The following is a 23,890-nucleotide window of genomic DNA, read 5'->3' on the forward strand; positions in this document are numbered from 1 at the left end:
CTCATACCTTAAATGATAAACAAGAATTGTTTCATCCTCGTAAACTAGGGGTAATTTTTCCCAAACTCTGCGTATATTCTAGGTGCATTATGATTTTGGTTTGCGGAATATATTGTCAGTGCTACGCACATTAGGAGCGGCAAAAAGAGCAAAGCCTACAGATACTGAGTCTACCATAGTTATGCGTGTGCTGAGAGACATGAACCTCTCTAAACTGGTAAGCTCTGAGGACCTGGTAAATTAACTAACCCGTACTTCAGAGCCATTTATTTTTGGGAAACACAGTTTAAATCTGTTCAGATGTTCACTGGAATATTGCCTATGATACTCTGATGCTATCTTGGAAATATTGCATTCCCTGTATGACTTGGCCTGTTCAGATTTTTTGTGATAAACGTATTTCCACTGCTACCTATGGAAATAAATTACCAAATAGGAGTATATAAGAGCCTCTGTGGAAGCTTTGGCCTAATGTTTTCTGCTTCTTGTATTTAATCATTCTTTTAACATAATATTATTTGTACTAATGAGTACCATTTCATCTGACTTACACTGTTAATGGAATCTCTTTCCAATACCTTTTGATTATTGGAGGTGTCATGATCTCATTCTTTTGTGTTCAGCTAGTATGTCTACCACTTAGAGGGTTACCATAGATGGTTCCTTAGATTTTGAAATATTTCTTCAGTCCACAAGGGTTCAGGGTTGTCTTCTAAGATGCTTGGAAAAGTAGAATAGGTTTAATTTTTTTTTTTCTTTTGACTTTTACTAGATTGATGAAGATGAACCCTTATTCCTGAGTTTAATTGAAGATCTGTTTCCAGATATCCATCTTGATAAAGAAAGCTATCCTGAACTGGAAGCTGCCATTGACAAACAGGTAATATTTCTCTTGATTTATACTTCTGTGGCGTTACTAGCATGATGACTCATCTAAGAACATTACCGGTGTTGAACCTATCCAGCTAGTAATAGTAAGCTTTTCTGTAAACCTTTACCATTGGCATGTGTTGTGTGAAAAGGCAAAGAAGTTTGGCAGAAAATAAACCCCCTTGCTTTCCAGCTCATCCTCAAATATCCAAGGGACATCTTAGCTTAGATTCTGAGCAATGCCCAATTCAGGGCTATAAATCTGATCTCATTCAATATATGAGCTTTTGCTGTTAGGGATTCACAAATAATGCACTGCCCAATTAGTCTAAATGGGCTCTCACAATAGCCCAGCTTGTTAAATCACCAGATTGTAGATTCTTTTGGATTGGCATTGACAAATACACTGCCTGCAAAACATATGAGATTAACCAGGAGCATGAATAATACAGCTGACTGCAATTGTGCTAAATTTTTGAATAACTCTATAGAGACCTCTAAGTTTCCCAGGGAAGTTCTTGATGTTGCTGAGTGTGCAGATCTTACCCAGTAGAGATTCCTATGAGGGGGGAGAGAGACTCAGCCTCTCAGCTGATCCCAGAAATCAACCATGTCCTCCTGACTTATCAGTGATGGTATCTTACCCCCACATCCTTCTCCCTTAGGCCATTTTTATACTATTTTCTTACTTTGAGGTGGAGCTTGAGTGACTCTAGTCAAACATACCTTTCTTTTGCAAAATTTACTCAGAGAACCTATTTTTGATGGAAGGGTGGAAAACTGCTGGCTTGAGGCTGGCTGAGGGAAATAGGATGATTGATCAGTTCCATAAGTATCATCAAGTCCCCATCTTTGCAGGATGATCACAGGGTTTGACCATGGGACCTCCACCCTGCTTCACACTCCGTGTTATTTTTTCCTTAGAGTTGGCATACCAGGCTCTCCTGGCGTTTGCTAACAGCTAAGATCACAGGTCATGCTGCTTAGGGGACTATCATGGAATGGATTTCCCAGTGCATTCCACCATGGGAGTTTGCCTTCTCTCATTCAAGAGGTGGACATTTCGATAAGTCACCTCTAGTAAATATTCCTTGGCATGTAATTATTAGTGTTATTCTAACGGATGTCACTGAATTGTGATTGTGACAGCTTGTGTTTTCTGTGTGAGTCGTTTGTGGTGATAAGTTCGGAAAACATGTCTGTGTACATTTGCCTTATGTGAACCTGGATTTAGTGGTTGTATGAAGTCTAACAGAAATACCATGAGCTTAAGGAAAGATTTTCCTAAAATGGCATTTCTTCTATTTTGGGTTTCATTAGATCTTTTGGAACACTAATAGGATTAGCTTAAGAACATCAGTGGGATAGAGAAGGTTAATGAAGTATGAACACTTACGTGATCAGCTTTATTAAACGTTCCTCCAGAATTTGAAGAATTCCTCAGATAAATATGTAAAAGTAAAGCAGAGAAATAAAAAATTCAAAAACAAACAAACAAACCAACAAAAAAAAACAACAACAAAAAACCCAACTCAATAAAATGTTACTAAAATGTTAGTTTTTTTACTGATAACTCTTTCTGAAATTGGAACATATTTGGAACATATTTTAACCACAGAAATTATTTTTAAAATAAATTATTATTATTATTATTATTTGGGAATTGTATAATATGATCTTGAGTTTTAAGATTTTTTTTTTTTGACTTGGCCAAAGGCATATACAGTGGTCTGAATCCTTAAGAAATTGTTCCAACTTTTCTCTTACTCATTTCCAGCTAAGTCACTTTCACAAGTAATAGTAATACCATTGTAGTGAGATAACCTCTTTAAGCTTCTAACTAGTAAAAAATGGAAACACTTCACATCCTTTCTCAGAAGGATCGCATGAAGAAGTTTCTCAAAGTTCTTTCTGTACAGTGATAAATATCGAACAAATTTTTTTGTAGAAGAACTTTTGGGTATTGTAGACATTTAAGGAACTTTATAATTAGAAGTGTCAGCAATAATAAAAAAAAACCTTTCTGAGAGGTAAGTGAAAGACATTTCGTAGCTATGAAAGACATTGCTAGCAAGAGTATTTCTCAAGTTCCTGTCTTTTCTCAAAATGATAGAGTAACCCTAAAAAGAACTAGAAAAAGAAAATACTTTATCAGAGCTTACTGTACAGAGTACGAATTTGAACACCAAATAACTCTTCTTTTTCCACATAGCTGTTATATATGCAAACACTTTACAGAGTCTTCTACTGATGAAATATTTATAAAATATCAAGATATCCTGTGGACTAAAATAGTGGTGTTTTGTATTTCTGACACTATCTATAGGTGGAGAATGCTGGACTTGTTTGTCATCCTCCTTGGAAACTGAAAGTTATCCAACTTTTTGAAACTCAAAGAGTAAGACATGGATTGATGACTTTAGGGCCCAGTGGTTCAGGAAAAACTGCTTGTATCCACACTTTGATGAAAGCCATGACAGGTGTGTGAGCATTTTTACTGCTAAATGTTATGTTTTGCTTTGTTTCTTTATGGAAAGCCTCAATTATATCACTGTGAGGATAAATTAATGGAAAAATTAATTTCAATGTATTGTGATACTAAATAATATTGTGGTGATATCTTTTAAAAAGACCTCACTGACATTCAAAGTCATGTAACATACAGATCCTGTTTTGCATACATCAGAAGTTTTTATTCTAGAAACACTGAGAAAGAGCAGTACTGTGTGGGTAAGGCAGCTGGAACAAGTGGTTGAAGTGCCTCGCAGATTCAGCTGAAATAATGCTGAAAGCTTCTCATCATCATAAGTACTTAGCCCTTTTCCTTTCTGAACACAATTAACAAGACAGTGTCTTCATCTGCGCTATAAAATAGCGGCTACTTGTATGTGTTTTTTCCAGTGACAAACTTTTCCAAATAAGTACACAGTTTCTTATAATGCTAAATACTTATTAAACTACCCATTTGGATGTAAAGCTTTTGAATTTTTAAAAGTTCTCTGCCTATTGAATATAAATTCCAAAACTAACTGGTGATCTGCCTGCCTAGATTGTGGACAGCCGCATCGTGAAATGAGAATGAATCCTAAAGCTATAACAGCACCGCAGATGTTTGGTCGTCTTGATGTGGCAACAAATGATTGGACAGATGGAATATTTTCCAGTCTCTGGAGAAAAACTTTAAGAGCCAAGAAAGGTATGACAAAAAAAGTGTAATAGTATTTAAAAACTCTCCATTCTAAATGCTTTATTTTCATACTCTGAAAAGCAAATACTGTTTCACAGAATTTGCTGATCCCTTTCTTTGAAATGATAGGCTTTTGCACAAAGGAAACGTGGAAGATCAAAATCTCCTCCCCCAGCAATGGAATGTGACAAAATTTTGGTGCTGTCATCATTTTCACCTGGTCTGAGACTGCCATAGCAGAAGGGTGTGAATCTCCTTTGGTAGTGTCATATCTGGTAGCATGTATCTTAGTTCATCTCAAATGGCACTGGTAATTCCTTTTAGGCAATCAATTTCTGCCTGGCATATATAAAATAATCTTGCCATATTCTTAGCCTGCTATTTTAATTAAAGAAAAGACCTTGATAACTTGGTGCTACATAGATTCTTCTTTCTTTTGTCTGAATATTAGTATGTGACCTTATCATTAGGCCTATATGACTGAAGATGGAAATGAAAAGGAATAAAGAAAGAGAAAATCTAACATTGTTTATTCAGTTTTCCTACAAAGTTCATATTCTTTCAGTATACAGATTCCTTACAGTAGAAAAAAAATTGATTTAATTTCAATAGTTTTGTTTCAAATTTGGAAATGTAGTACCCTTGAGAATGTAGCATGGCCTTAACTGTTGATTCTGTTTTTCCCCTCAGCATGAAATATTAAGTTAGCACACTCATGTGACTTTCTCAATAAGAATCACTATTTGCAATACTTCTGTAATGCATCTTTATGAAATGAACTCCAAAACATCTCATGCCTGAGAAGCCTTCACTGTAGCTATGAAAAAACTATGAATACAAAGGTATTTGGCTCAGAGGTGAGGAGGTTACATCTTGGTTTGTGTCTAGCAATACAGCACCTAGGTGTAGGAAGTAAGGACTCTGAAGGCAGATGAAAGTGGGATGATCTCTGACTGCACAGCCATCTGGAAATGCCCAGCAGGGCTGGCAGCCTAAGAAGTGGGGAGCTGGAAGCCAAGCTGCCAGGGCAAGAGTGTTGCTCAAGTCATGCAAGCAGGACCTAGGCATTCCTAGGAAACACACACAGGTGCTGAGATACATTTCCAGTACTAAATGGAAAGAGCTTGAAAAACTTCAGAGGCAGCTGGGTTATGTTTATTCCAGCATAGGAATAAAAAACAAGAATCTTGACCTCCATCAGATATGAAAGTAAGCACGTTACTTGAGAGAGGTGCTTTTCAGGTGTTTCTTTCATTTAATCTCAGTAGCATGTTGGAAACAGATGAATGTTGGTTTAAAATAGGTCTGTTGTTTCTATCTTTATGTTGCTTTCTGTAATTTGAAATAAACCCAATTTATTATTGAATTGAAGAATGAATCCATAAAACTATGTTTCAGACTACTACAGATGGATGAATTATGCTTATGACACTTTTTATATACTGGGCAAAGGATAATTGTTATGGTAAGATGACAAAAACGAAGCACTTAACTGAAAGTGAGTAATGGGAATGGAAACTGTATTTAAAGATGAAATTGTAGCTGTGTTAATGAATTCAGAATTAGTTCAAAGTATATTTAAAGACAGAAGAAGCTGGTCCTTGAAAGAAACTGAAACTTCTTTCACAGGCATTTTTGTCAATTATTTTGGACTGTAGGTGACCATGTCTGGATAGTTCTTGATGGTCCAGTTGATGCTATTTGGATTGAGAACCTTAATTCTGTCCTGGATGACAACAGAACTCTAACACTTGCAAATGGAGATCGTATACCTATGGCACCAAATTGTAAAATAGTCTTTGAACCTCACAATATTGATAATGCTTCTCCAGCAACAGTCTCAAGGAATGGGATGGTATTCATGAGCTCATCAGTTCTCAACTGGAGCCCTATCCTTGAGGTACAGTAGCAAAGGAATTATGTTTGCTTATATATGGAAAGTTTTATTTCTAGGATTCAGCAGTTCACTGATGTTACTTTAGGACCTAATTTTGTGATTAGATATGCAACAGCTTTTATGCTGTATAAATTCATATCTGAGGCTTTAAAATAGCAAAGTTTATGGTGGTTTGTACAAAAGATGGATTTTTTTCAGAACATAGTCAACATACTACACTTTTAAAAATTTGAATGTTTCACATCTTGACAAATTTGTAATTCAAGGTATTTTATACAGTTGAAGAGCAACTCCAGTGTCAAAAAACAAACTTTGTTGCAGCTCCTGCTATAATTTTAGAGGAAAAACTAAAGAGCCAACAGGCTGGTTCAGGAATCTAGTAGTCCTCAAGAGAACAGAGGTTCTCTTGATATTTCATCAAATTTCAGTTGGGATTTAGAACCATAAACAAAGTCAGTGCAGGATTTACAAATTTTGATTTTTAAACATGTATTCTTACCTGATAAGTTGTCGGTTTAACATTACTAGAAGCAAAATGTCTAAAAAAAAACAAGCAGTGGTTACTGTCTCTCTTTCTGCAGTTTCGTGTCAAATGGTACTGTTAGGAAAACAGAACATGTTATAGATGTGTTTTAAAGGGAAGAACAGCATATAACATATTCAAATTTCAGTCTGATTTATAAACGTTTTTGTCTTGTAGATGTTGTCTTCCACGTGGCCAAAGTTCATAAAAAAGTAAATCTTCATCTTGACTGACCACTAGTAATGACATCAATATAGGGAATGACGCATTTAGAGACTTGAGCATTTCTCCTCATGTAATAAATATCTTGGTTAAGATGAAATACAAGAGTTGACAAGAATCTACCTAGTGTTGCCCAGTAATATCTCTCAACAGGACTTTCAACATTAAACTCCAATTTTCTGAAATGGTGCAGATGATAGCAGTAAAGAAAAAAAAGAAAGTTTTCAGGTTACTTTTAATTTTATTATAAAGCCATATATTGCCTTAGAAATTTACCCATAAACTAGGCTTCTCAGGATTAACACTTTTTATTTCTTTAATTAAATTAAAATAAATGTTGATTTATGTTTTCTTTATTTTTTTTGTCATGTTCAGGCAGTCCTATTGATGGTATTTTGCTGACATTATTGTGCTTTGATAAAACATGAAATGTTTTATGAACATCAGAAATTGAAACTTTCTTTCTTGTTTCTAAGACTAATTCCTGTTGTTATAAAGAGAGCTACTTAATTAGCTTCTTTTGAAAACCAAGTTAATGCACTTTTCTTCTGTATAATCCTAAATTAACATTTCTTCATCCTGGACTTTCAACTTCAATTTTAAGCTAGAAATAATGTAGTCTTCCCGTTTAAGAAAATAGAACATAATTTACTCCCTTTTTGCAGATTCAAAATAACAAACCTTCATGGGTTACTGTGAGTTCAGGGACCGAATTTTGCTGTTCTCTTTTTTAAGAAGTTGTTTACCACTTCTTAAATGAGTTTACCACTTCTAAAATGAGTTTCACGGTCTCGTTCACTCATTTATTTTCCAACTCAAGTAGTGAATACTTGGAAAATTTAACTAAGGCTCGTCTAGACAGTGTTACTTTACTAGTCAGAAGCAAATACAGTTGGTTTCGTATTAATTTTCAGATTTTTCAGATTTTAGAGGTCCTGCTATAGGTACTCTGCGTTCTCAGATTTCTTGTCCATGCTCCTAAGTCTTACTAGCTTTCTTTAACAGGTTCCTTGCTTATAACTTCCTGATTTGTCTGGCAGTCAAGGAAAAGTTGATGTGCCCTGGGATTTGGTCTCTGGTACTGCCTGGATCAGCTGTTCTTAATATATAGAAGGTTTCAGTGCAAATAGAAACCAAGAGAGGGAGTATCTATCTATTCAGGTCCTGAGCAGCAGACGGAGCTCGGTGCTCTTCAGGGAGAAGGAGATAGTGAAGGCCCTGGGGAAGGTGTGTCCTGGGCATGAGACTGTCTGGTGAAGAAGTTGTGGGAAGAGTTGAGAAGACTTGATAATTCAATAAGGTCCATACCAACCTGTAATACAAACTCTAGAAAAAAACTGTGGAAATGCATATTATAGCAAGACAATTACAATCCACTTCACCTAGTGAAATTCAACCAGAAACAGAAGAAAGAATCTCTGGATCTTTTGCTTGATTTTTTCCCTTATCAGATTAGTGATGCAATTGCACTTGAATCAAGTATTCTTTCCTAGTTATTTTAATACCTTTCCTTTTTCTACCTGAGTAGAATACCTCTAGTTTTCTGACCTAAAAATTTGAGGGTTTTTTTTTTTTATTACAACAAAACAAAAACAAAGATAGAAGAAAGTGTTCTTTTACTGGTAGAATTAAGGCAAGAGCAAAGATTTCTACAAAATTTTCACCATGATTTCAGAAATATATTTGCTTTACTGTGCTCAAAGATTGCGAACAGCAGGAAATATTCTTTTTTTTCTGTTTTTCAGCCTTTTTACAATCTTCACCATTCTGTCTGTTAGTGCCTAGGAGCTATTCTCCTTTCCCTTCGTATGAAGTCATCTGAATCTGACTGTTAAATTGTAGCAACACTTGAGAATCATCGATAATTCATTTTATATATATATGTTTTATATATTTTTTACCAAGACCAAAATGTTTGCATTGTTATTGCAAAAAAAAATTTTTTTGGTAAGTTTTCCAGTAATTTGACTGTTCCTGAATTTTACCAAGGCAAACAAGTGCTGTGAACACAAGTGCCATATGTATATTACTGCAAAACTGTGCTTTTTAATTTTATTTTTTTTTAATGAATATGGATATTTGGAAAAGTGTAAGTGAAAATTATGCATCTAGGACAGTGGTTCCCGTGAGATTCCAGTTTCTGTACTTACAACACTGCCTAAGGCCTATTGATGTTAGGATTTCTAAGCTCTGCCTCCTTACATTGGTATTCTCTCCCTGTTTATTTGCACACAACACGCATAGAATGTTGCAGTTTAAATTGAGCTATAGATTCATCTGAAAATACAGCAAAAACAAGGAAAATGGGCGTTATATTCTGCTTTATCAGACCTGGTTTACCTCATCATTTCAGAGTGGTACAGAAACTGAACAAAGTTGTGTTGGAGTAAGTGTTGAACAAAGGAAGTTTCACTGATTTGATCTATTATTTCAGTGGCAGCAACGAATGAAGGGAAACATGATGCTGTTTTTTTTTTTTTTTTTTTTTTTTTTACTGAAGGATTTACTGTTTTTTTTCCTGTGGAATTAAGTGGAATTTTCTTTCTTTAGTTCCTATTTCTCAGATGCTGAAGGAAACACAGTATTGGTTGAAGAACAGAAGAACTTTGAAAATTAATTTTAAAAAATATGGGTAGCTCAAGAAAGGACTGTATATATTTAGATTTTCTGTCATAATTTATAAATACCTAAATATAACAGCTTATTGGGATCCCAAATATAAATACATAAGCAACTGCTGAAAGAGATCTAAAACATTTCATATTGGTGCTCTTGTCTAACATACTTTACAGCAAACTTTACAAAGTGATCGAAGTCATCAACCTCTTCAAAAAACAACATTTTATCAACTTTTGTGATTTACCGTAATATTTTCTGAACAGCTGGTGAAGTTCCAGTTACCTGTTTTAAATAGTTCTGCCTTTTGATCTTTAGCTATTTATTTTCCACGTACATGTTTCTAGAAAGCTTTTTCATGCATCTACCTGTTTGTAACTAGTTATTTACTTTGGGCAGTGAAAAATTGAGTTTCAGAAAATAATGAAAGTAGACATGTGGAAGAGAATCACAAAAGTGCATAATAGTTGAGGTTGGAAAGAGTCGCTGGAGACCATGTAGTTGAGCCTACTTCAAAAAGGGTCAGCTGAAGTGGGTTGCAAAGGACTGTATCCAGCTGGGTTTTGAGAATCTCAATACACTGAGACTCCAGAAGTGCTCTTTAGAAGCCTGTTCTGGTGTAACATTGCACACACACAAAAAAGCTATGTTGAAATAGTATTTACTGCATTTCAATTTGTTTCAAAATTTATTATGAATTTTGGAGAAGCACCTGCAAGTGTTTTTAAAAATGAGTGTATTTTATATAGGAAATAAATTCATGGGAAATAAAAAAAGAGTTCTACCACACAGGTGAGAGAAGACTTTAAGCTTAAGGCATTAAAGCACAGATACCATTCTGTGATCCTATAAAACAGTTTTAATTATATATTTTTTATCCATTTTAACATACACAGAGATGCACAATAAAAATACTATTAGTAGTCAAACACACAGCATAAGTTTATGGACACTCATCAGACATCCTCCCTGAAATGCAACCTTTTTCTCTGCAACTTCCAGATGTTTCTGAGGCACTCTCTGTCACAGCTAAAAGCTAACGTGCAGAAAAAATGAAAATTCTGTTAAATACATATTCTTTCTTTGCAGAGTTTAATCACAGCTGTTGTGATTTTAAAAAAATGTAGTTGAGAGAACGATTTTTTTGCTGCTAAAAACTTTGAATGCTTTTTATGCTTCTGTATCCATACTGAACATCCAGTAGGATTTGTCCATTTCCATGTCCATCTTCTGCTTGCCAAACCCTGCCCAAAAGGCAGGGAATCTGAGCCCTCCACCAAGAGAAATCAACTTTCCCCAAGAGATATCAGCTTCCCATGTTTGTAGGACTTTTTGAATTAGTAGAGCTGAATTTATTCTCTTGCTCTGGAAATTAAATTTATTTTCTCACCATGCATACAGGGGTTTTTGAGAAGGCGTTCTTTCCAAGAAGCTGAAATTCTACGTGGGCTGTACTCTTCGTCGTTCCCAGACTTATATCGCTTCAGCATTCAGTCTCTGCAAAGCAAGACTGAGGTGCTGGAAGCCTTTGTGATTATGCAGAGCATTAATATGATGCAGGGCCTTATCCCACCTAAGGTAAAGTACTGCAGATTTTTTATATTTACTTAATCAGATGGAGAAAAATTTAAGTCATGATGTTATGTAGAGAGGAGATGTTTTTGGCATCTTGGAGTATTAATGAAGATACAGGTTGTTAGGAATATTTTCTCTTTCCTTTGAAAGCAATAGTAAGGCTGTGCCTGCTTTTCACATCTGGATTTGGTGTTTCACACAAAGCATGCATCAGCAGATTTCCTTTGGGGTGTTTTTTTTTCCCAAAGATTATAAACTAGAATTTAAACAGATCAAACACTGTAATGGGTCATTACAAGTGACATTTTTCATTTTCTCTATTTTGTAGTCCACTAGATAATGATTCAGTCTATTTGTTGATGAAGACATCATTAAATTTAAACATGACCTACTGTTTCTAATGATTATCAAGCAGAATTCTCAGGCCATTGAAAGTAAAAAATTAACTTAATCCTTCAGGAGCAAGGAGGAGAACTGACTGCAAAATACTTGGAAAGGCTGTATATCTTCTCTCTTATGTGGAGCATAGGAGCATTGCTAGAACTGGAAGACAGATGCAAAATGGAGCACTGGCTTCGAAACTGTGCAACAGTAAAGCTTGATCTTCCCTGCATTCCAGAAGGCAGTGAAGATACCATGTTTGATTATTATGTGGCATCTGACGGTTAGTTATCCACCTGGGTACTTTGGGGTGGAACTTAAAATTTGTTTTTTAAATTTTGCTTTTCAATAATTAATTTAGATATGGTTTTTTTTTTTTTTTTTTTTTTTTGTAGGCTACCTTCTCTTGGTTTTTGTTTTACAGTTGCACTTTATGTTGGTGATATTGTATAAAGTTTTTTTCTTTTCCCTTTGAGAAATCATAATGTGGAAACATTGCTACAGAAAGCTACATGGGCTGTGTGAATGAATTATCAGGTGAATAAATAGACAAGTTGGAAAATCATGTTCTTGTCATAATTTTAGGAAACAGCTGGAACAATGGATCATGTTGCTTCTCTCAGTGATCTAAGAGTCTTACTACTTTTAGACAATTTGTCTGTATTTGCAGAGTGAGAATACTGTACTTAAGAGGAACTGACATAGAAGTCACATTGATAGAAAATACATTAAAATGTCTATCATTTATAAACATTAACTTTATTTCTTTCCTATTAGGTAATTGGATGCACTGGAATACACGTGTTGAAGAGTATGTATATCCTAGTAGTAGCACGCCAGAGTATAGCTCCATTCTTGTGCCAAATGTTGACAACGTGAGAATGAATTTCCTTATTGAAACCATTGCTAAACAGGGCAAGGTACTTAATCTTCATTTCACATCTAAATACTGCTAGTAGTGTGCATGATGAAGTTTTTGAGTCCGGAGTGAAGTAAGAAATTATTGAAATGGAAATATGAAAAGGAAGAACATCATTTTTGTGATATAAAACCATAATAGTGATTCCGGAGCTGTATTCATGTGAATATACTTGAATTCTATTATTCTCACTGCTTTCAGCCTTTTGTGGTTTCCCACTACCTGTCCTTCCCACCACCCACCCCTCCTACTGCAGAAATAATGGGAATGCAATGTAGCCATGGTGGAGCAGAAGTGGTTCAGGAGAGAGCACAGAATAGCAGACCACCTACCGCTGGTAGAAACTCTGTCAAGATGGGTCAGTGACAGAATTCAGAGACTTTTTTTTAAAGAATAATACTCCTTCATTACTAAAACGGTGTCAAATAAGGAGGATATGGTAAATAACAGCAGTGATTGAAGTGTTTCAGGTAATGAGGCTCTAGATAGTACATCCTTTTTTTTTTTTTTTTTAATCTCCTTTGTTCTTTATATTGTACTGAGTGACAAGACCATTTGCTGCAAAAGTTTAACAAGTGAGGCCTGCAAAGGCCTATGAGATGTTAACTATTTTGCTTCCACATGTTCCTTGTTGAGAAAATATGTGGCAGTAGTGAGGTTTTGACAAAATACACAGCTCTTGTGTGTTATTTTCTGTGTTGTCTTTGTCTAGGCTGTTCTACTAATTGGTGAGCAAGGAACTGCAAAGACTGTTATTATCAAATGTTTTATGTCGAAATATAACCCTGAAAGCCACATGGCTAAGAGTTTGAATTTTTCTTCTGCAACTACCCCATTAATTTTCCAGGTATAGTAGTCATTCACTTTCCAATAATACGTTACTGGATTCAGTGATTAGTGGATGTATTGAGAAGTTGTTGGCAAGATACTTCTGAAAGTGATCTATTTAATTGCAAATGAGCACAGAAACAAAAAAAATACCTACTCAAATGGACAAAGCACTTGATTTAAAAGACTTCTGTAAACCGTGTCTCACTAGTTATTGAGCTATTCTTAGACTATTACATGCTTATTATTTGCTTCACCATACTTAATGATTTTACGTCAGATGTATCGGTTCTCACTAACTGGGTAGAACTGTCAGCAACTTTCCTTAGATTTCACTAAAACCCATGTGTAAAGTAAGTGCTACCCGCAACAATCTGTCATAAAGTCTGTGCTGTCTGCAATTTGAAGTAAATTACGTTACTCATTAAAAAGTAACACATGCAGCACAGCTGCTCTAAACAGAACAATGAATACTTAAATCCTGAATTGTACTGCCTGTCCAAATTTCTGCTGAGCTACTTAGATTTATTTCAAGATTCTTTAACCTACTATCAGCATATATCTAGTAAATATTTTTTAATATGATTCAGTTTGCCTAGCCTAAGCGCTGTCTGTGCTGTAAACAGAAGTGCTGTCCCTGGGCCTGAGGTGTCATCTGTAAACTGGCTACATAGAGAGAAGCTGAAAAAAATAGTTGTGGCAAGCATGCTTCTTAAAAAAAATAAAGTTATTTCATTAAGTCACTTCAGTTTACTTGTATGAATATAATTATCACCTTATAATTTTATGTGGTATATTGATGTCTACTGGAAAGGTCATCAAGAATCACTTCTGTCAGATCTGACAGATTATTAGTTTAATCTTGCAATATTAACAGATATTTAATTTGTCATACTCAGTGTTACAGATGCTAGCTAGCACTAGCTAGCAGGTGGTTGAACTGACAGAGGATAGACAAAATGAATATGTATCACAATAAAAGATTCTTAAAATTCATTAGAAGTTTTATATTTTGCATTATTCAATCGAATAAGTCAAAAAGTAGTGCTAACAGCTCTGGTGGAGCTCGTACTGCCCAACTAGTAATTAACAAAACAGAATTTCAGAATTGGAAGCTTTGGCATGACATCTCAAACAGATGTGCATGACTGCCCATCTACTGCCATTCTACTCCTCTCCCCTTGTCCTCCTTTGCTTTCCCCTCCATCTCAAGGTGAATACTTCTCTCTTAAACCTCAAATGTGGAGGCAATGATTATTTAAGGTCCTTCTCAACTACATGGACTACAAAATAGTTCAGTAGAATACAAATGTAGATGAAGATAATGCATACACTTTATGATTCTCATTAGCATCACAGAAATTGAACATCTCTCAGTGCATTTCAGTGTTTGTGTATACAAAATTAAGCTTCATGAATTCATTTCTTTGCATTAGTCTCAAACAGGCATGTTAATTATGTGTTAAAATACCATCCTAAAACCAAGAGGGTCAGCAAACTGACAAGTCTGAAACTGGAAAGTAATTTGAGATGGTTTCAAAATTATGAAACTGAGGCACGGTTATATGAACTTCATATTTGGAATATTTTATACTGACCTAATTGTATAGCATGACATTTCAGATGTTCCAGTTGGATTACTGCAATTACCTCTAGCACATGTGTTGTCTAAATTTTCCTTTGTAAAAGTCTGTGTAACAAAAAACTTCCCATATAATTACCTGTAATATGGTTAAATGGGTGACTCAAATGAAAAAGTATGGCTCTTTGTAATTTTTCTGATAATTGTTTTTTCACAGCGCACAATAGAAAGTTATGTGGACAAGCGCATGGGCACAACATATGGTCCACCTGCAGGCAAAAAGATGACAGTCTTCATTGATGATGTGAATATGCCCATAATAAATGAATGGGGAGATCAGGTTAGTTTTCTAAAAGAGAAAAGAAGATGGGAAAAGATATTTTCTTCCTTTCTTTGTTACACTGCAAAATGGCTTTTCAATCAGGCAAGAGGGACTAAAGTAGGTACGTACAAAAAAGGGTATTTTTAAAGAACACATGCAGCTTTATATTTTCATAAACTTAATTAGAATAAATATACTGACTAAATAAGCAGTTAAAATAGAATGGAACACCAGTTCAGTTGGAAGGGACCTTCAGAGATCACTTAGACCAACTGCTTGATATCATCAGGGCTCACCGAAAGTTAAAGCATATTAGTGAGAGCATTATCCAAATGCCTCTAGAGCACTGACAGACACCTCTATAGGAAGCTTGTTTCAGCATTTGACCACCCTCTTGATTAAAAAAAAGTTTTTCTAATGCACAGTCTGAACCTCCTCTCAAGCAGCCATGTGCCCTTCCCTTTCTGCTGCATTGACCAAGAGCAGAGCCTGGTACCTCCCTCTGCTTCCCCTCCTCAGGGAGCTGCAGGGAGCAGTGAGGTCACTTCTCAGCCTCCTCTTCTCCAGACCATATAGCGTAATGTCCTCAGCGTCTCCTCACAGACCATGCCTTCAGCCTCATTACCAGCTCTGGTGTCCTCCTCTGGACACTTTAAAGGATCTTAACATCCTGTTTGTATTGTGGCCACAAGTACACACAATATTCAGTAGCATTGTCAAGGCCACACCAACACTAAATACAGTGGGAGAATCATCTCGGCTGGCTGGCTGGCTGTGCAGTGGTTAATGCACACCGGAATGCAGCTTGCCTCTTGGCTGCCAGGGCATGCTGCTGGCTCATGCTGAGCTGCTGTTACCAGCACCTCCTGATCTCTTCCTGCTGAGCTGCTCTCCAGCCACTCGTCTCCCATCTGTGCCTGAATCTGGCATTACTCTGTCCCAGGTGTAAAACTTGTCATTTTCCATCATTGTAGTTCATGCTGTTGCTAATGACCCAGTGTCCCAATCTGTCTAGGACCCTCTGCAAGGATTCTGGTTATTCTAGAGAGTTAATAGAACCTCCCAGTTTGACATAATTGGCAAATTTGTTGAGGTTGCACTCAAATCCTGCATTCAAATCACTGATAAAAACTGGCCCTACAAGTGAGCCCTGGGGAGGATCAATTAGACCGTGGGGTACTTCTTGAAACATGGCTGTATAATTTTAAAACTGTTTTTTAGTGATATTCATTTGTTGCTCACAAAATTGAAAAACTTCAGTTAGAAAAAAACCTTCTGGCACACAAATCATGCTAGCAAATTGACTGTGTAGGTGATAATTAAAATACTGTGACAAATAAGAACTGTATGCTTTTGAAAAAACTGGAGTAATCATTATCTGCACTGACAAGGTATTTCTGAAGTATACGGCATTGGAAACGTAATATTAGAATTTCTAGAGAAATATACTCCCATAATATACTCTCTATAGGATGAAACAAGGGGCTTCATCTATGTCTGAAGAAAGGAATCTTGCACTGCTGTTTGTGGAAGTAATCCAATGTTTGCAGCTTGAAAAACCATATTTGCGGTTGTTACACATGGAAGTTTTGTCAAAATACTTGGTATCAGATGCACCATATAAAGATACAAGAGGTTGGGCTTGAGGAAACTGGAAATATTATGTTATAAGATACAAGTATTGGAACTGTTTCCAGTACCGTTGTGCTGGAAATCATGCTGTATTCAAGTGAGACTGAACTGAGATATGAGGGATTAATTTTAAGTCAGGAATTCTCTTCCTCCACAAGGATTATTCTTCATAGATATTATCAGTGAAAAGGACAGTCTAAATATGCTTATTCTTAGCAGTGCATTTTTCTACAGAAAGAAACAAACACAAAAGTGGGAGCTTTGTAGAAAAAATAATGTTTATATTCTATATTGGGACATTCAAGTACAGAAGTATGTTTTCTATTCCATTTTCTTGTGTTCTGTTACATACTACCTGCTTATTTTACAGGTCACTAATGAGATAGTTAGGCAGCTCATGGAACAGAATGGACTGTATAATCTGGAAAAGCCTGGGGAATTTACCAACATTGTGGACATTCAGTTTTTGGCTGCCATGATCCATCCTGGGGGAGGTCGCAATGACATTCCACAGAGACTCAAGAGGCAGTTTTCTGTGTTCAACTGCACTTTGCCTTCTAATTCTTCTATTGACAAAATTTTTGGTAAAGAAAAATTAGCTTTGTATCCATCCAATTTTCGAAAAAGTTTTTTTTTTCTTTACTCCTTTATGTATAAACATTATTATTAACACTGAAGCTTAATCCCTCTCTAATTTGCTTACCAGCGCATTTTCCTTCACTAATCTCTCTGCACCTGCAACTTCACTATCTGTAAATCGTTAGACCTCAGAACCTATCCGTATTCCAGATTTAAGAAGAAATGGCATGAAGGCTGCTCCTTGTTTTGATGACAATGCTGGAGAATTGTGAAGGTGCTATTGGTGCTAAGAGCAAGGTGCTAATGACCAGGCTTTCATAAAGACAGGATCACAGTGGTCTCAGTGAAGCGATTCACTATACAAATGCTTTGTAAGGGCCAAATGTCTGGTGTGTTTGTGGCACAAGATGCTGTAACACCAAGTGAATCAGGATTACAGAGAGAAAGACTGGAAGCCTATTCAACAAGTTAAAGTAGATCTGAGGGGTTAAAAAAGAAAGAAAGAAAGAAAGAAAAGTAATAGATACGCTTGAAAAGATCATAGCCCTTGATGTTACAGTAATGTATTTTAGTAAACCTGTCATTTGGCAATTTTCTTTTCTATAGGTGTAATTGGAGAAGGGCACTATTGCAGTAAGCGAGGATTTTCAGAACCTGTAAAAGAAACAGTAGCCAAGCTAGTGCCACTGACTCGCAGGTTGTGGCAGGTTACCAAGCTGAAAATGCTGCCCACACCCGCCAAGTTCCATTATGTCTTCAACCTTCGAGATCTCTCAAGAATTTGGCAAGGAATGCTGAACACTACATCAGAAGTGATCAGTGAACCAAAGGTAAGTGCAGCACATCAGTGGTTTTGTCATAGCGCATAATTAGGTACTGTAGAATTAGATGGCATTAAAATTACATTAGAAATCATCATTTTTGATTGAAAAACATTTTTCAGCTTTTTTGAGGGAACATTTTTGTCCAGCTTTTATGGTGCCATGTGAAATGAGAACTTCATTTCCTGATTATAAGTTGAACTTTTTGACAAAAGAGGCTTAGCTTCTGTCTGCTTGTACTGTTACTGACTAATACTTATTTAAAATGACTAATGCTTATTTAAAAGCAGGGAGCAAAGAAAATTATGATAAACAATTCACTTTTATTTTAATTCATTTAAAATGTGTATATCTTGATTTAAAAAAAAAAAAAAAAAAAACATTTTCCTGCTCCCCCACAAGCATCCTGAGGCTGGCAGCCACTGCCTAATACTTGTCTAACAACTAACTTCTGGCTTTCAACTTAAAAGCAAGAGGAAATAACTAGTCAGAGTGATTCCTTTTTTGTTTTGTTTTGTTTTGTTTCGTAACTCACCTTTCCTCCAGAAAAATTAAATATTTTATGCATCATTTCTCCTTCAAGTATTTTAAGGAAAAGTAATCTAGTTTCTTGAGCAGTGAAACATGAAATAGTGGAAAAGCAATGTTATGGTAATCGCAGGAAAAATGTTTTATATCTCGGCTAAATAATCATTTAATATTAAGTGTAATTTCCTAGTTGTTGAATAAGCAAGCTCCTGCATTCTACTGCACCTAAGATTTGATTGTTAGAATTGATTTTAATTTCCAAAACTAAAAATAAACAGCCCTAAGGTGATTTTACATGTAAGTATTGTTCAAAATCTGATTGTATGAATTTACATATCAGTTCTGTGACTTGACATAATATGCATCAGGTATACGAAGTACTATAGGCTCAAATGAGTTCTTCAAGACGTACTTGGAGTTTTTTCTACTACTGTGTGGTACTTATATGGGATTAAAACCAGTGCTGCTAGAATTAATAACCTGTTAGGTTTTCTTCTCCATCCTCTGGTCAAATAGAAGGATTTGAAAAGTGTAGTGAATTTGGTGAAATAATAACATAAACACCTACACAATTTTTCTCTGTTTTGGATTTGTTACTGTGTGTGACATCTGTGTTTTTGAGTTTGGTGTGAACTTATCATGCTGTGGTGCTATAACTTTCACCCAACTTCCACTAGACAGTAATCAGTTACAAAAATGGTTTATTGATGTATAAACACTTGCTCCCATGTATAGAGCTCGTCTTACGGCTATGGAAATAAAATCTCTAATAGTTACTCATGCTCTGGTTTGGAATACTAGATAAAGGCTTTTTGTATGGTTAACTGACTATAAAATTAAAATGTTATTGGGTTGAATTAGATGTCGAATATGTCTTTGCTGATTAAAACCAAATGTAGCACCGTTTCTTCTTCTATTTTAGTATGATTTAAAAAACACATTTTTTCATTGACATAACTTTATTGGCAAGCCTCACCTGATTGATATCATGGAGTTTTTTTTGTTTGTTTGTTTGTTTGTTTGTAAAAAGGTACTGATAAAATTGTGGAAGCATGAATGTAAGAGTGTTATTGCTGATCGTTTCACAAACTTGGAAGATGTAAAGTGGTTTGACACAACTGTGGCAAAACTCATTGAGGAGGAATTTGAAGGAAAGACAACTTCACTGAATCCTGAAATTGACGCATTCTTTGTTGACTTCCTAAGGGATGCACCTCAAAGAACTGGTAAGGTGGGCTCTGGTAATCATTGTGGTGGCAGGAATAGGGAAAGGGATAGGATTTAAAAATGCATAAGTAAGGTAATACTTTGAGTGTGGCCGTCTTGTCCAGTGACTTTGAGGATAGATATTACATATATTACTGGATATTACCATTTGTTGGAACATGCTTATGGGATTTTAAGTACATATTTATATCCAGATAATCTGTGTAGAAGGGTCTTGTTTCCATTTCCATCAAGGTGAGTAAAACTGGCAAATAACAAATATGAGTTGCTTATTCTAAAATGGTGAAAGAAGTGTTGCATGAGTGATTTGAGTTGGGTTGCAGTGCTAGATAAAACATAGCACTCTAGCTAACACAGAGATCTGGTGTATGAATAGTGGCTCTGAGCTTACCCAGTACTTTTTAGAAAGTACACAATATATTATTTTGTTATGAATTAGTATTATTTCAAAATCTCTGGAATACTAGTAAAAGCTCTTGGATTATCCATCTGGTTTATAACAATGTTCTTGTTTATTTTAAATAAAAATTGTGCTGCAGACCCCCAGCTAGCTAAGTAACCCAGGAATATTTCTCAGTAGATAAAAAAGAACAGAAAACAGATCTTGGAGGGATTTGGTGAAAGTCATTATTAAACTGTTGGATGATTCAATTATCTGTTCATGTCATTATATTGACGGTTATGGAAGCAATGAAAGGTTGACATAACTGGTTAAATGACACTTAAATCTCTCCTTGGATAATTGAAGTTGAAAGGAGTGACAAAAGGAGAGTAAAGGATAGGAAATATTTCAGTAAAAGGAATCAAATGCAAGTAGAAATCAATCTGGTGTGAGAAGGTAGCCAAATACATCTTTAAATTACATGACAACTGAGAATGTAGGGAAGACTGAAATGTAAGTCAGAATACATACTGAGAGACTGAAGAGCGACTTTTAATGTGGAAATTTAAACTAGAAAACATTACATTAATCTGAAAAATGAATGTGAAAAGAAGCATGTATTTCTCAGACTAACTTTTGTTACTATTTAACTATACCTGCCTGAGTAATACTCCTTCTGGAATGAAATTTCATGAAAATACAAAGTAGAAGGCCTCTGTTTAGAAAGGGTGTGCTTTGTCTTCAATATGTTTGGCAGTCTTGAGAACCTCCTCCTGTTTTGGCTTTACGAGATAAGCATAAAAACGGTAATTTGGTTTTAATTGTCCCTGTAATGGAATTTAGTATTGCTCATTATGATGAAATATAACAGCAAGAACAGGGTTTCTGAGCTCTTAAAGCATAGAATATTCATCTAATATCAATTTTGAATGATGTTGTGCTCAGGCTAGTGATAAGTTGACATACATGCCCTATATTTATTTGGTTTGTACTGTTGCAGCATATTTGTCCATGAGAGATGAAGTAATCCAAACGTCAGCCTTCAGACCTTAGCTTCACAAAAGTTGTTAGAGGTGCTAGAGTTCTACCAACCCTCAAGCTGTTCAAATGTGTTTTTTATCAGTAAGTTTTGATGTTGCAATTTAGTAGTTGTAATTCTGTGTCTTGGAGCTAGGGAAGAGTTTAAAACAATATATTTCCATTGTCGCCTCTGTAAATAATTTAAATGTCTGCCCTTTCTTAGGTCTGGTACTTGATCATGCTATCTTTTTTCATTAATAATAAAACTGCAGGAACAGGATTAAACTGGCATCTTAAGCGGTTCAAAAATGTAAAAACATCACTATTGTTTAACTCCTTACTGCTTAACTCCTTATTTGTTCCTTATCAATATCTGACTAAGTTGTTTAAATGTCTTATTCAACTCTTAAGAAACTTACATCTGGATTATTCAAATATTCAGATGCTGAAAAGCCATCTAGACATGGTCCTGGGTTCTAAGTGGCCCTAACTGAGCTAGGATTTTGACCAGATGGCCTCCTGAGGTCACCTCCAACCTCAGCCATTCTGTGATCCTATTTGCTGTAACAATTTTGCCTAGTGAAAGGCAGGTCTCCTTTAGGCATGACTGATGACTATGAATGGAAATGTGAGATTGCAGCACAATTTCCTCCTATTCTCTGGACTGGGAAGTGTTGAAAGCACTGTGGTTTTCAGATCCCTTGCTGAAGCAAATACATGCCTTTTCACAGTGAATATACTTTTCTTTGTGTGTGTAAATGATTCATTTTATTAGTAAATTTGTTAACCACTGAGATGTTTTTATTGGCTTATAATATTTTTCTTTTACAAAAAAAAAAAGATTATTTGCAATTTTTAACTACAATATTTATTTACCTTTATTCTCTGTTGCTACTATTGCTTTTAGCATCTACGTTATTTTCAAATTCTCACAGATTTCAAGGCAGAGAAAGAAGGTCAATTACTTTTTGCTGGTTTTTAAGAATTAAGTAGCTGAACTTTATTGTTCTGTATAGGAAAGTATAGGCAGCACTGTCATATGTATATCTAATATGAAATATTATGTATAATAAACCTAGTTTTGAATACCCAGAGACTTTCAGTTAACTTCCCTTACTCATCCCTACATTGTACCTCCCTCAGTCATTTAAACTGCTGAGGTTTCATTGCGTGCTTTTTGTTCTAGGTGAAACATCAGAAGAAGTTGATTTAAGGATTCCCAAAATTTATGAACCTGTTTACTGCTTTCGTCAGCTACGGAATCGTTTAAATATGTTTTTACAAACATACAATGAGAATGTCCGTGGCACTGGAATGGACTTGGTTTTCTTTGAGGATGCTATGGTTCACTTAGTAAAGGTACAATCTTGGTTTGCAATTTATTATTGTGATTGCTGTTTTTCACTTGTCCTCAGCACATATGAGTTCGATTGTGTTTCAAAATGAGTGAAGGTATGCACAAATCAAGGTAAATTACTTCTATTATTGAAGCAGGTCATTTTTTGCTATTTTGTCTTTCACCTCCTGACCAATATTAAAAACTCAGCTCTTCCTCAGATGGATTCTTTTATATCTATCTTTTATATCTAGCAAGATCATGTTTCGAAGTATTCTAACTCTTTCTCAACATTTCTTCTTATTAATTCTTCTAAGAGCCTTTCCTCTCTTTGGAATGAGTGAAATAAAAATCAAGTGAGGACATAATTGGCTGCTGATGAAGGAGTATGCACAGCAGAGCAGGAATAAATGTACTCCAATCTTCCTTTGTAGTTCCCGGGTATGCTCACTTCTTTTAAAATGCCTTTGGCTATAGACTGAACTTGACCATAATTTTTAGCACAGCTCAGCTTGATAGGATTGTTCACATAGAATAAGCTTCTTACAAAACAGGAGCAGGTTTTTCTTTTTCTTTTCTTTTTTTTTTTTTTAACTGAGAAAAACTACCATATCTCAGTGAGACAGTGAGGTTTTTGGTATTTCTTATAAAAATTTAGGAGCTGAATATTATTTTGAGTTCCTGTCAGTTCATAAGATTAGGCTCTTTGTTTTAAGATCTTGCCTGCAAAATAGATGATGTTCTGCTCACAAATTCTTTAGGTAGAGTGTTAAATTATCTTCACGCTCACTTACTAAATTTTTGCTTTATTCCTATCTTTTGTTGTTGTTGTTGTTTTTAATCTATCTTTTCTGTCTTAAAGAATCCCTTCTCTGGTTGGCTAGGTGATAACTACTGGCAATATTATCTTAATGTTCTCTTGGGTAAAATGATTAGATAGTTCTTTTCTGATCCCATATTCTTGAAAGCAGCATGTACAGCTCTTCAGGTCTGAGCTGTGCACGTTAGCGAGAGTTGAGACAGCCTCTAAGAGAAAGATGGATGAACACAGTTAAGGTAATGCCTAATTTGAGCTGATATGGTATCACTTAAATGAGTTAAAGTTGAATAATATCATAACCAGAGAATAAAGCTTCTGAATTTACTGTTTGTGTGCCTCTGCCAGGAAAAGAATTAGAAGACATAATTGAAGTGATCAGAGGTATTCCAAGGGTAATATTCAAATCTATTCTTCTTTCTTGGGTTAAATACTATCTCTGCTTAAAAGAAGCCTTTGTATTCGATTTTATCTTTTCTTGTAAACATTAACCTATGGAAAAAGTAAGTATGTTGTGCTTAATAAATGGCATATATGATTGAAAACTGTGGGAAGTTTATGTGCCCATTTTTAATGTGAGAAAAAATCAGTTAGAAGAAATGCAAATAAATAGGTATCTCAAACTG

General features: G+C 35.4%; 1 protein-coding gene across 1 annotated transcript in view; it reads left to right on the forward strand.

Moving 5' to 3' along the window:
• The window catches only part of DNAH5 (dynein axonemal heavy chain 5), a 127,863-nt gene that overhangs the window by 63,454 nt on the left and 40,519 nt on the right, over positions 1-23,890 (forward strand). Inside the window, exons 39-52 of the mRNA XM_040695761.2 lie at positions 83-217; positions 773-880; positions 3,197-3,350; positions 3,920-4,066; positions 5,716-5,957; positions 10,717-10,893; positions 11,350-11,554; positions 12,049-12,191; positions 12,903-13,037; positions 14,818-14,940; positions 16,925-17,138; positions 17,740-17,963; positions 19,513-19,708; positions 22,298-22,470. Of these exons, the coding sequence (XP_040551695.1) occupies positions 83-217; positions 773-880; positions 3,197-3,350; positions 3,920-4,066; positions 5,716-5,957; positions 10,717-10,893; positions 11,350-11,554; positions 12,049-12,191; positions 12,903-13,037; positions 14,818-14,940; positions 16,925-17,138; positions 17,740-17,963; positions 19,513-19,708; positions 22,298-22,470 (2,376 nt within the window). The remainder of the gene's footprint in view (positions 1-82; positions 218-772; positions 881-3,196; positions 3,351-3,919; positions 4,067-5,715; positions 5,958-10,716; positions 10,894-11,349; positions 11,555-12,048; positions 12,192-12,902; positions 13,038-14,817; positions 14,941-16,924; positions 17,139-17,739; positions 17,964-19,512; positions 19,709-22,297; positions 22,471-23,890) is intronic.

Source organism: Gallus gallus, chromosome 2, assembly GCF_016699485.2.
Source record: "Gallus gallus isolate bGalGal1 chromosome 2, bGalGal1.mat.broiler.GRCg7b, whole genome shotgun sequence".
NCBI lineage: Eukaryota > Metazoa > Chordata > Aves > Galliformes > Phasianidae > Gallus > Gallus gallus.